Here is an 11,882-nt window from a genome sequence, read left to right on the forward strand (position 1 = left end):
AACATTTATTGATACAGAGAATAAAGTATGCCAGTATTTAATTTTTAAATCTAATCTGTAATTACAAGATTATTTTAATAATTATTATAATAATTTCGGCATAAAGACACATTATTACGTTTTTTTACTTATTAAGTGATGAACATTACAGTTTGTATGAAGACTGAAGAGAGTAGTTCACTTCACCCACATCGCAGACGTGTTTTAGTTTAGTACTAAATATTAAAGCTTTTATGGAGTCTTTTACAGTACTTATTTAGCACATTTGCTGTGTAACTAAAAAAAAATCAAGTTTGAAAAATAAACTGAAAATGAAATTGAATTTTTCGGGTAGCCTATGTTAACATCAGTTTTCTATAAAAATCAGTAAGAAAGCAGTTTATGAATTATGCAGTTTATTTCAGATCAAAAAGCACAATAATGTACAAGGATAATTTATAAAGAAATTCCCACATTTTTTTAAGACAAAACATATTGCCAGAGAAATTAAGCTTCTCAGATTAATTCTTAAATATTGCCTATATCTTTGTTTTCTACTACACACTTTTGAAAAAAAAAAAACTACAAAAACAAGGACAAGGCAGTATACTTGGCATTTATTAATTGCATTCAGATTTCTTGATCTTTGTGTTTGTGATCTTTCCAGCAGCAGTCACTTTACATGTGATATCTTTGTCTTTCTCCCACTCTGATCTCTCAATGGTTAAATAACTGCTCAACTTGAATTTCTCATTCGGCTGCTGTTCAGCAGATCCGGTGAAGACGCCATCAGTAACTGAGTTTCCATTCACAAACCAACTCACATCAGCAAATCCCACAGACATGTCATTGATCAAACACACCAGAGTCACTTTACTGGAGCTCACATCTTCACTGGATGGAGGAAAAATCTTCACAACAGGAGGAGAAACACCTGAATCTACACAACACAAATCATAAAGAAAGATAAATGCACTTTATCACAGAATAAGAAGTGTTTAAGCTGTTTAACATTTTATATTTCACAACATTAGAGTCTCTACAGATTAAAGATCAAGTTTAATTGATAAATTTACTATTTAATATTCTGTAAACAATATTTAATAACTGCGTTTGAAAGCCTCAAAATGTTTGTAATGAAAAAGCGTAAATTTAAGTAAATCCATCTCAATCCAAATTTATTATTGATCTTGTACTTGACTTATTTAAACAGGTTAATTGGTTTTCTAAAGATTTATTTCTAGAGAACTGGAACAACTGTAAATTTATGCAATCATAATTTTTGTTATTAACATTGATGTTTAACAGTTGATTAAGTTTTACAAAACTTTAACTATCATTGAACACTGCATTGAAAAAAATGCAGCACGAAGTTAAAACAACTTGGTCAATTCAACCTACTTTTCTAAGTTCTGGCTTAAAAAGTTGACATAATTTATAAATTCAAGTTAAAATGTAAGTTAAATTAACATAAAAATATGTATTGATTTGACAAAAATGCTGTCAATTTTTACAGTGTTCCTAAATGTAAAGCAGATAAATTTGTGTGCTGTTAAAAACATCCTTTACGTTACAAAAATACATAAATACTGGATTTATAAAGCATAAATTCAGGTAAAAATGCACATGAAGGCTTTCTTAGTGTTGATTAAGCAGTAAAATGTTTCTACAAAATGTATTGCACCAAAAACAGATAGAAATCATTTTTATTTTATTTTATGAAAATGTCTCTTCATTTATATAAATACATATAAAAACAGCTTAGTATGTGAGTAGAAAGATGACTTACCGGTCACAATGAGTTTTGTTCCTTGTCCGAATACCACAGTGATAGATTTCAGATCTTCAGTCGTACAAAAACCTCCTCAGTCTCTGATGAGATACAAACAGAAGTGAAACAGTCACTCAACTTCATCTAATCTCTGTGTCCTTTAGTTATTTAATATTACTTTAACATACTTGTGATTTAAACACTTGTTTTATAATCATTAAATCTCAACACAAACTGTTGACATTTTTTACATTATTTATAATCCAGAGTCACATCAGCACTTCAGTGAGTTTATTATAAATAAAGAGTAACGCTGTAAAGAAACAGTGATTTGTATTTGAAGTCATGAATTGACTTTTTATATTATTATGATTTGATTTTTGTTTCATTATTTTTCCAGTCAACCTTCACATATTTCCAATAATAGCCTGTTGTTAAATAATCATCTGTAATATATAATAAAAGTATATAAAACAAGAAAACTGTCATAAATTATACTGATACTTTCTAAATAATATTTTATTCATGTGTTTTAATCAGTTATAATATGTCAGTCAGCTCTCAGAAGTGACTGTGAACAGTGAGGAGGTTTTTGTCATGATGTGAATCACTGTGATACGCCTTCACCAGAGTCATCCCAGTTGTAACAGTAATACACAGCTGAATCTCTCACATCTACATTATTGATGATCAGCTGATAGTCAAGATCTGACATTTTTTTAGATGTGAAACGGCTGGATGAAAAACTGGCACCATACTCGTCAGGAGAGCTATGAGAAGGATGGTGTCTCAACACATACTGAGGAGCTGCATTTGGAAGCTGTTTATACCAAGGAACATAGTTGCCCTGATATTTTCCTATATTACAGTCCATAGTCACAGATTTTCCTTTTTCTTGTGTCAGTACTGAGGGTTTTTGTGTGACGACTTTAGCTGAACTGACACCTGAAATAACAAATGAGAAAATCCTTCATTTCATGTCCATGACATCAATATGTTAAAAGTGAAATGTGTAACTTACATGAGAGAAGAGTGAAGAGATTGATGAATATTATCAGCATCTTGTCTGTGTTTGTGAAGCTGTTTGAGTTTAGTAAAGACATGAAGACAATTTGATTCTCATATAGAGATTTTGAGGAAGAGAAACTCTGAAAGAAGGAAGTTCATTAAAATTCAGCCAATCAGCTTCACTTCCTGCTAGAGAGCAAAAGAGTTTCATCATTCTCCCTGCAAACATCAATCTTCAAATAAATGTGATGTAAAATCAAATCAAACAAACATGTCATCGTCTGAGATAGAGATGAGAGCTCCGTTTAGGGGCTGCTGTAGAAACATGGTAGTGCAAAATGGCAACTTCCATGCACAGCAAAATCCCCAGTGTTAAATTAACACTGCTTGGTGTTTATATAATCCACACCAAGATTGGTGTTAAAAAAACACTAAATCAGTCTTAAAGTTAATAAGATAATGAAGTGATTGAGTCATTAATGGTAAATACCTGCTGGTCATTCCGTGTTAAATCAACTTAATTTTGGAATTGTTCCTGTCTTTATTTTTTTATTTTGTTGACTCTTTTTCTGGAGAAAGTAATAATAAAATGTTGAAGAAGGCCAAAATATTAAATGCAATAGACAAAATGACTAGAGTTCAATGAACACTATCATCATCTCTGTTAGAAAACTAAAATTACAACTTGCTTGCAGAGTTACATGGATGATAAGTTTAACTTCTAAAGAACTGCTGAAAATCTGGTGAGTAAAGTTAGTCACCATTGTGCCGATTAGTGTTTCCTTTAGTTGGTTACTTGGGTCTTAAAGTTTAGTATTAGTTATCTTCTGCTCATTATGGCAGTGTGTTTATAAAACACATCTGTTGGAGCAGAGGACGATGATAGAAATCAAGTTTTAAACTGTTACTATGTTATTTATTGTGAAAGTATAAGTGTTATGATTTAATGATCTCATACAACAAAAAAATAATCACTGAATATAAGTGTATAATTTTACATTCTGCCAACCCTTAGAAGCTCCCATGAAATCCAACAGTCCTGTAAAATCCACATACCCTGAAGAGTTAAATATTGTTTACCCAAATCTAATCTGTGGTGTTAGACAGACACAATGAGACATCAACAATCAGCCTATAAAACACAATCATGGTGACAATCAACAACAAAGCTTCATGCCGCAATGCATTCTGGGTACCGGGATTGTAGAAAACTCATTCATAACTCCCATCATGCATTGCAACATGACAAAATTTTAACAACTTTCTTACCATTAACTGTCACCATCGTTGAGATTTGTATCAGAAATCATGATGTCTCTCTTAAGCAAAAAAAATAAAAAATACTAAAGCATTACAACAAACAAACAAACACAAACTTAAGATTTAATGTGATACATTCTGTGATTACATCACGTCAGAAAGAAGATTTGTCTACTTCTTCTTCATTTCTTAACGCCATTCCAGCATCTACGGCTATATTCATGGCGAGAACCAGTTAATCCATACACAAGTTGATACATACACAGGTTGGGGGAGGGACAATTTGGTATCTCCGATTTGCCTAACTTGCGTGTTTTGGGCCTGTGGGAGGAAACCCACGCTGTCACAGGGAGAACATGCAGAAACTCCACACAGAAAGGCCACCTGCCCTAGCCGGGGCTCAAACCATGGACCTTCTTGCTGTGAGGCAACAGTGCTATCCACTGAGCCACTGTGCCACCCGATTTGTCTACTAAATCACGCGTGTGGATGCTGGAATAGTTGAGCACTTGTATGTTGTTCTGACAGCTGTTTAGAAGTTAAACTTATCCATTTAGAAAATTACTCTGCAAGTTATCATTTTAATTTTTTAAACAGAGATGCTGATAGAGAGGCAAATGTGAAAGATTGCAGCTTTTGGAGGCATACACCCAACAGTATTCATCTATTGCATTTAATAATTTGTCTTTATTCATTATTTTAGTATTATTTCCTCCAGAAAACGAGTCATCAAAATAAAAATGTAGAGACAGGAAAATGTCCAAAATGTAATTGATTTGACACGGAATGACCAGCAGGTGTTCACCATTAAGTCTTAATCATCACTTCATTATTTCATTAACTTTAACACTGATTCAGAGTTATATTTTTAACACCAGTCTTTTTTAACACCGATCTTGGTGTGGATTATATAAACACCAAATAGTGTTGATTTAACACTGGTAGAGTTAATTTAACACTGGGGATTTTCCTGTGTATCTGAGGTTGTATTTATTTTTCATATTTTCATTTTGTTTCTCTGCTCTTATTATATCACTGACTGTTTACTTATTATTTAATTACTTGAGAACTTCTCATTTAATATTATACAAGCATTGGTATCGTATTGGAGAGAAAAATATCTATTTTTGCACAAATTTCTGGAAATTACTGCCACGCAGTTACTGCATCGCAAAAATCACAAAAATAAATCGCGAAATCCTGGAGGGACTGAAATAATTGTGTTTGAACAATCTGAATAGCTATATTTGTATGAATAACGAAAGCCGCGTATACAGCGCATCTCTCTATCTGTGCGCCGCAAAAGCCTTATAACTTTATACCTGACACATCTTCTGCACAGCACAACTGTCAGAACATGCGTAAATCGCGAAATCCTGGAGGGACTGAAATAATTGTGTTTGAACAATCTGAATAGCTATATTTGTATGAATAACGAAAGCCGCGTATACAGCTCATCTCTCTATCTGTGCGCCGCAAAAGCCTTATAACTTTATACCTGACACATCTTCTGCACAGCACAACTGTCAGAACATGCTGTCTTTACAAAATATATATAATATATAATAATATAATATCGTTTAGATGAAATTAAATTGTGTGCTTCTCAATATAGTGTCGGTAATTTGGTTTACCTGCTGATATCACCAAATCAGTAACAGAACAAATATTGCATTAAAAATTATCTCTATTATTTTGCTCTTCCTGCTTTCCCCCACCTGATAATTTCTGTCCAATGAATGAATGACCTTAATACACATGTGGTTTTGTTTACAAATTTTGGTTCACTTTAAAAAGGGCAGTGTGAATGTGAACAGCACCAATAAATAAAAACCAAAAGCAAGTGAACTAGCGGACTTCCCTGGTGTGAATATACCCTTAAACTTTCTGGAAGGGGGTGCCCGAGGACCAGGGTTGGGAAACACTGCTGTAAAGTATACCTTGCTACCCGTTCTCACCAAGATGCGTACAAATGACACGCAGTGTGATTATCGTGCAATAGATACGCCAAATTCCGATTTTGCGTGCATATGATACGCCAGTCCTTCCCATTCACTTATATGGCGAATCGTTTCGTGACGTTTTATTTATTGTTTTCTCATTTGTTTTCTGTTTTTTAAACCATTTTCGCACAAAACCATCCCCTTCCATTATCTCATATCTCAGTCTTTTCCCTCATGAGCTGTTGCAGGAATTAAGGCATGTCTCGCTCATGATGCTGGAAATACACACAAGCGCACATACACATACAGTACCAGGCATTGTCTAGTCGCAAGAAATCATAAACATAACATAAACTTTACCCTTATTTACCACATAATTTTTTTCTGTCGACCTACAAAAAAATAATATATATGTTGCATCATGTTTTTATCATGTTTTCTTGATGCACATGTCCAGTGGTGTAGTCTAGATTTTTGTAGTGAGTATACTCTGATTTTTCCCTCTCACCCTTATGCTCACTCGTCCCAGCGCAACACACCACCACACTCACAGATGCATACAGTATGGATCTTCATGTAACAGAGCATTCTAAAAAGTGTACTCATAAACACATAAACTGAATGTGTTATCAACATGTCAGTTTATTATAAGAAAAAAAAAAGAGTTTAACAGCCAATGGGTTTACGGCTAGGGAAACTGGACTGATTTTTAGACTGGTTTAGTGTTAATCAACATCTAACTCGGGGCCAAAACTTACTCAACTGTTAATTAAAATTAAATAAACTGTTTACAATCTTCAATCCGTGGCTAACACATGCATAACTATTGATAACATTACCATGTGTAATTTAATGGTGTAAATTTTTTTAATTAATACACATTTAAAATGACCATGAATTAACTCTAATACAGCAAATTCTAATAATTAAAGGAACAGTATGTAAGAAATTTATATCAATTAATCATTAAATGGCCCTGAAAGTCACTAGACATTAAGAAATCATTTTCATTTCAAATACTTATATCACTCACAACAGCGGTCCGGCCAGGATATTGTCATTTAAAAAGTGGATTTGCAGCCCTCAACTGATGTTTATGTTGTCGTTTGGTATATTGGCCACCAGCTGTGTGATTGCAGTACCAGTTTTAGCCACACGTTTTGTGATTGCAATACCAGTTTAAGCCACAATCCTACATACTGTTCCTTTAAAGGGGTCATATGATGAAAATGTTAGCATTGCCACTTTGTAGGTGTGAGCAAAAATAGGTCATTGAAATTTGGCTTTCATTATGATGTCATAAGGATATCTTATTAGAATAATACCGCCTCCTTAATCTGAACTCTCCAACCACTGCACTGCCGTTTAGTGCAGAGAGAAAGAAAGAGAAAGGAAGGACTTGACAGCACAATAGAGTTTGAATTACAACAAATCACCATCATTGTGATCAGTGTTTGCACTTCATCCGCTCATTTGCATTTTAAAAAACACACCCAAAACGACACATTTTTGGACTTGACAGCACAATAGAGTTTCAATTACAACAAACCACCATCATTGTGATCAGTGTTTGCACTTCATCCGCTCATTTGCATTTTAAAAAACACACCCAAAACGACACATTTTTGCTCAAACCTACAAAGTGGCAATGCTAACATTTTCATCATATGACCCCTTTAAAATTGCATAGTCATTGATATAAAAAGCTTATTTTTTGCATATAATACAAGCATTGTCTAAAAATATTTAATTTGCAAGTCTGAACTGAACATCAGCGCAGACATGATTTTCCTCACAGAAGTTTAAGATCATATACATCTTGAACGTAGATATATAAATGAACACAGAGAAGGGAAGTTTAACACTGTGAAGCACAAGCATGCTGAAACCATCAGGACATAAACGGGCTTATTTTATTGCACTTGAAACCTTACCTCCAGATAAAGTATTAAACTGGACTGATGATTTAAATGTTGTTTACTCACATGTGCGTTGTTAACTCTCCGGATAACTCTCGTTCACTTCTCCACGGACTGTTTGTTTACAGTGTCGGGTGAGCAGCTACACTGTAGGTTCGACTTCATTTGGCACTAAGCAGACCTCTTGGTGATGTCAAAGTACCGCGAGAGCGATTCAAAGCAGATTTCTCCATGTGATAACTGGAATCGCTCTCGCGCTACTTTGTTGTCACTCGCCTGTGGGTTCTTGTGGCGCCACATCAGTCTGCTCCCCAGTCACTCTAGCGCCGCTAGTAATTTGATTTCATACGCCAATCGGATCGTGCAGTTCGGCAGGAAGTCAGTCATCAAATATATAGCTTATGTATATCCATTTAAACCCGCTAAAGTAGCAAGTGTAGCATGAAAATGGTTAGTGCTTCACATCTAAATTATGACTAAAAGTTTGAAATGTCACAAAACCATGCTGTTATGCATCCTCACGCTATTTTTAGTGGGTATACGGAAATCCTTGACAATTTCTAGTGGGTATACGGCGTAGTCCTGCGTATCACGTAGACTACACCACTGCACATGTCACATTACAGTTATTCCACTACTGTTTAACTAAATAAAACAATTTTGCAGTCCAAATCTGTTTCATAAATCTAATTTTAATATTTCTAAATATTTCAAAGTTTTCCACAGACAAAATAGTTTAGTTCTACACACTGTAATGCACAATAATGTACAAGGATAATTTATAAAGAAATTCCCACATTTTTTCAAGATAAAACATATTGTCAAAGAAATTAAGCTACTTAGATTAATTCTTAAATATTGCCTATATCTTTGTTTTCTACTACACACTTTTGATTAAAAAACAAGGACAAGGCAATATACTTGCTATTTATTCATTGCATTGAGATTTCTTGATCTTTGTGTTTGTGATCTTTCCAGCAGTAGTCACTTTACATGTGAGATCTTTGTCTTTCTCCCACTCTGATCTCTCAATGGTTAAATAACTGCTCAACTTGAATTTCTCATTCGGCTGCTGTTCAGCAGATCCGGTGAAGACGCCATCAGTAACTGAGTTTCCATTCACAAACCAACTCACATCAGCAAATCCCACAGACATGTCATTGATCAAACACACCAGAGTCACTTTACTGGAGCTCACATCTTCACTGGATGGAGGCAAAATCTTCACAACAGGAGGAGAAACACCTGAATCTAAACAACACAAATCATGAAGAAAGATGAAGAAATAAATGCACTTTATCACTAAATAAGAAGTGTTCTGCATGTAAATATTATGTTATAACTGTGTTTGAGTTAATTTAAAGGGGTCATATGATGAAAATGTTAGCATTGCCACTTTGTAGGTGTGAGCAAAAATAGGTCATTGAAATTTGGCTTTCATTATGATGTCATAAGGATATCTTATTAGAATAATACCGCCTCCTTAATCTGAACTCTCCAACCACTGCACTGCCGTTTAGTGCAGAGAGAAAGAAAGAGAAAGGAAGGACTTGACAGCACAATTGAGTTTGAATTACAACAAACCACCATCATTGTGATCAGTGTTTGCACTTCATCCGCTCATTTGCATTTTAAAAAACACACCCAAAACGACACATTTTTGGACTTGACAGCACAATAGAGTTTCAATTACAACAAACCACCATCATTGTGATCAGTGTTTGCACTTCATCCGCTCATTTGCATTTTAAAAAACACACCCAAAACAACACATTTTTGCTCAAACCTACAAAGTGGCAATGCTAACATTTTCATCATATGACCCCTTTAAATAAACCCATCTGATTCCCAACCCCATCCAAATGTATTATTTATTATCATTCTAGGACTAATTTAAACAGGTTAGTTGGTTTTGTATTTTTTAAGAGAACTGAAACAACTGAATAAATGTGTCCATCATTTAGTTATTAACATTGATGTTTAACAGGTGATTAAATCAAACACAACATTACCTAACATCTCTGCTAAAATGTAGAGCAGATACGTTTGTGTGCTATTTAAACATTAATTGTGTTACAAAAATACATAAATTCTGGATAATTTATATAAAATAACAAGTGGAAGCCCATAAAACATAAATAGTAAAAATGCACATGAAGCCTTAAGTGTTGATTAAACAGTAAAATCTTTCTCCAAAAAATCAATTGCATCAAATATCATTTTTGTATTTTATAAACATTTAAAATATAAAAACAGCTTAGTATGTGAGTAGAAAGATGACTTACCGGTCACAATGAGTTTTGTTCCTTGTCCGAATACCACAGTGATAGATTTCAGATCTTCAGTCGTACAAAAACCTCCTCAGTCTCTGATGTGATACAAACAGAAGTGAAACAGTCACTCAACTTCAACTCATATCTGTATCCTTTAGTAATTTAGTATTATTTTAACATACTTGTGATTTCAATATTTTAAAAAATTGTGTTAAAACTCAACAAAAACGAATGTGCTGAAGTTTAAAATTTCTATAATAAACTAAAAAATAAGTCTGTTTACATAATTTATAATCCAGAGCCACATTCAGTAAACTTCTTCAGTGAGTTTATTATAAATCAAGAGTAACTCATATACGGGGATTTTAATTACAGGACAAGATTTTACTGTTTAAATTATTATGATTTGATTTGTGTTTTATAAATACAGATTTTCTTCACATATTTTACTAATAGTGTTTTAAATTATACTGATACTTTCTAATTTATATTTTATTCATGTGTTTTGAACAGTAATAATAATGTCTGTCAGCTCTCAGAAGTGACTGTGATCAGTCAGGAGGTTTTTGTCATGATGTGAATCATTGTGATACGTCCTCACTAACAGAGTTGTCCCATGTCTGACAGTAATACACAGCTGAATCTCTCACATCTACATTATTGATGATCAGTTGATACTCAAGATTTGATATTTTTTTAGATGTGAAACGGCTGGATGAAAAACTGTCACCATAACTAACGGGAGAGCCATCAGCACTGGAACTCAACACATACTGAGGAGCTGCATTTGGAAGCTGTTTATACCAGTTAACATAGTAGCCCTCATATTTTCCTATATTACAGTCCATAGTCACAGATTTTCCTTTTTCTTCTGTCAGTACTGAGGGTTTTTGTGTGACAACTTTAGCTGAACTGACATCTGAAATAACAAATGAGAAAATCCTTCATTTCATGTCCATGACATCAATATGTTAAGAGTGAAATGTGTAACTTACATGAGAGAAGAGTGAAGAGATTGATGAATATTATCAGCATCTTGTCTGTGTTTGTGAAGCTGTTTGAGTTTAGTGAAGACATGAAGACAATTTCATTCTCATATAGAGATTTTGAAGAAGAGAAACTCTGAAAGAAGGAAGTTCATTCAAATTCAGCCAATCAGCTTCACTTCCTGCTAGAGAGCAAAAGAGTTTCATCAGTCTGCCTGCAAACATCAATCTTCAAATAAATGTTATCTGAGCAAAATATCAAAAGCTCCTCCCACAAAACTCAAACTAGTGTATAATCTCTCACTGTTGTCTCTTTACTCTCTCATGAGAACAGACCGACCTGCATCTACAAACATGCTCTTCAAACTCTTTCTTCTCTTTACGACTCACCAAGGACCTTTGTACACAGCAAAATCCCCGGTGTTAAATTAACACCGGCTCGGTGTTTATATGGGTACCACCAGCAGGGTGTTAAAAGTAACACCGAAGCAGTGTTAGAGTTAATAAGATACTTAAGCAATCATTTGAGTGATTATTTTATTATTGAAGACACCTGGTGATAATGAGCAGAACTACAACTACAACTTCCAGTCACTGCCTTAGATAAAATCAACTGAAAAGACATCTCTCTTATTACAAACCAGACTGACTTTTGTCTACTTTGAAATTGTTTGGTCACCAATATGGTGATCTGTGGTTCCTTTAGTTGGGTGGGTTGACTCTTGTTTCTGCCTTTGAGGTCT

At 34.1% G+C, this 11,882-nt stretch overlaps 2 protein-coding genes across 2 annotated transcripts; both read right to left on the reverse strand.

The window, feature by feature from the left end:
* Nucleotides 1-378: 378 nt before the first annotated feature.
* LOC135744955 (immunoglobulin lambda-1 light chain-like) lies at nt 379-2,920 on the reverse strand. Its single transcript, XM_073814165.1, has 4 exons — nt 2,772-2,920; nt 2,366-2,695; nt 1,769-1,798; nt 379-919 (listed from the first exon to the last, which is right to left on the reverse strand). The coding sequence occupies exons 1-4, from the start codon at nt 2,851-2,853 to the stop codon at nt 600-602; spliced, it is 762 nt and encodes a 253-aa protein (XP_073670266.1). The 5' UTR covers nt 2,854-2,920; the 3' UTR covers nt 379-599.
* A 5,661-nt stretch (nt 2,921-8,581) lies between these two features.
* LOC135744908 (immunoglobulin lambda-1 light chain-like) lies at nt 8,582-11,230 on the reverse strand. Its single transcript, XM_073814129.1, has 4 exons — nt 11,149-11,230; nt 10,743-11,072; nt 10,166-10,195; nt 8,582-9,131 (listed from the first exon to the last, which is right to left on the reverse strand). Exons 1-4 carry the CDS (start codon nt 11,228-11,230, stop codon nt 8,809-8,811), a joined length of 765 nt encoding a protein of 254 aa, XP_073670230.1. The 3' UTR covers nt 8,582-8,808.
* Nucleotides 11,231-11,882: the final 652 nt, after the last annotated feature.

This window comes from Paramisgurnus dabryanus, chromosome 3, assembly GCF_030506205.2.
Source record: "Paramisgurnus dabryanus chromosome 3, PD_genome_1.1, whole genome shotgun sequence".
NCBI classification, from domain to species: Eukaryota; Metazoa; Chordata; class Actinopteri; order Cypriniformes; family Cobitidae; genus Paramisgurnus; species Paramisgurnus dabryanus.

Bases quoted from the DNA above. Each gene is read 5' to 3' on its own strand.
- LOC135744955 (XM_073814165.1), bottom strand. From the start codon at position 2,853: ATGTCTTTACTAAACTCAAACAGCTTCACAAACACAGACAAGATGCTG. The intron at 2,696-2,771 runs GTAAGTTACACA...TTGTTATTTCAG, and splicing joins TCTCTTCACTCTTCTCTCAT to GTGTCAGTTCAGCTAAAGTC. The intron at 1,799-2,365 runs CACAGTGATTCA...TCACTGTGGTAT, and splicing joins TGACTCTGGTGAAGGCGTAT to TCGGACAAGGAACAAAACTC.
- LOC135744908 (XM_073814129.1), bottom strand. From the start codon at position 11,230: ATGTCTTCACTAAACTCAAACAGCTTCACAAACACAGACAAGATGCTG. The intron at 11,073-11,148 runs GTAAGTTACACA...TTGTTATTTCAG, and splicing joins TCTCTTCACTCTTCTCTCAT to ATGTCAGTTCAGCTAAAGTT. The intron at 10,196-10,742 runs CACAATGATTCA...TCACTGTGGTAT, and splicing joins CTCTGTTAGTGAGGACGTAT to TCGGACAAGGAACAAAACTC.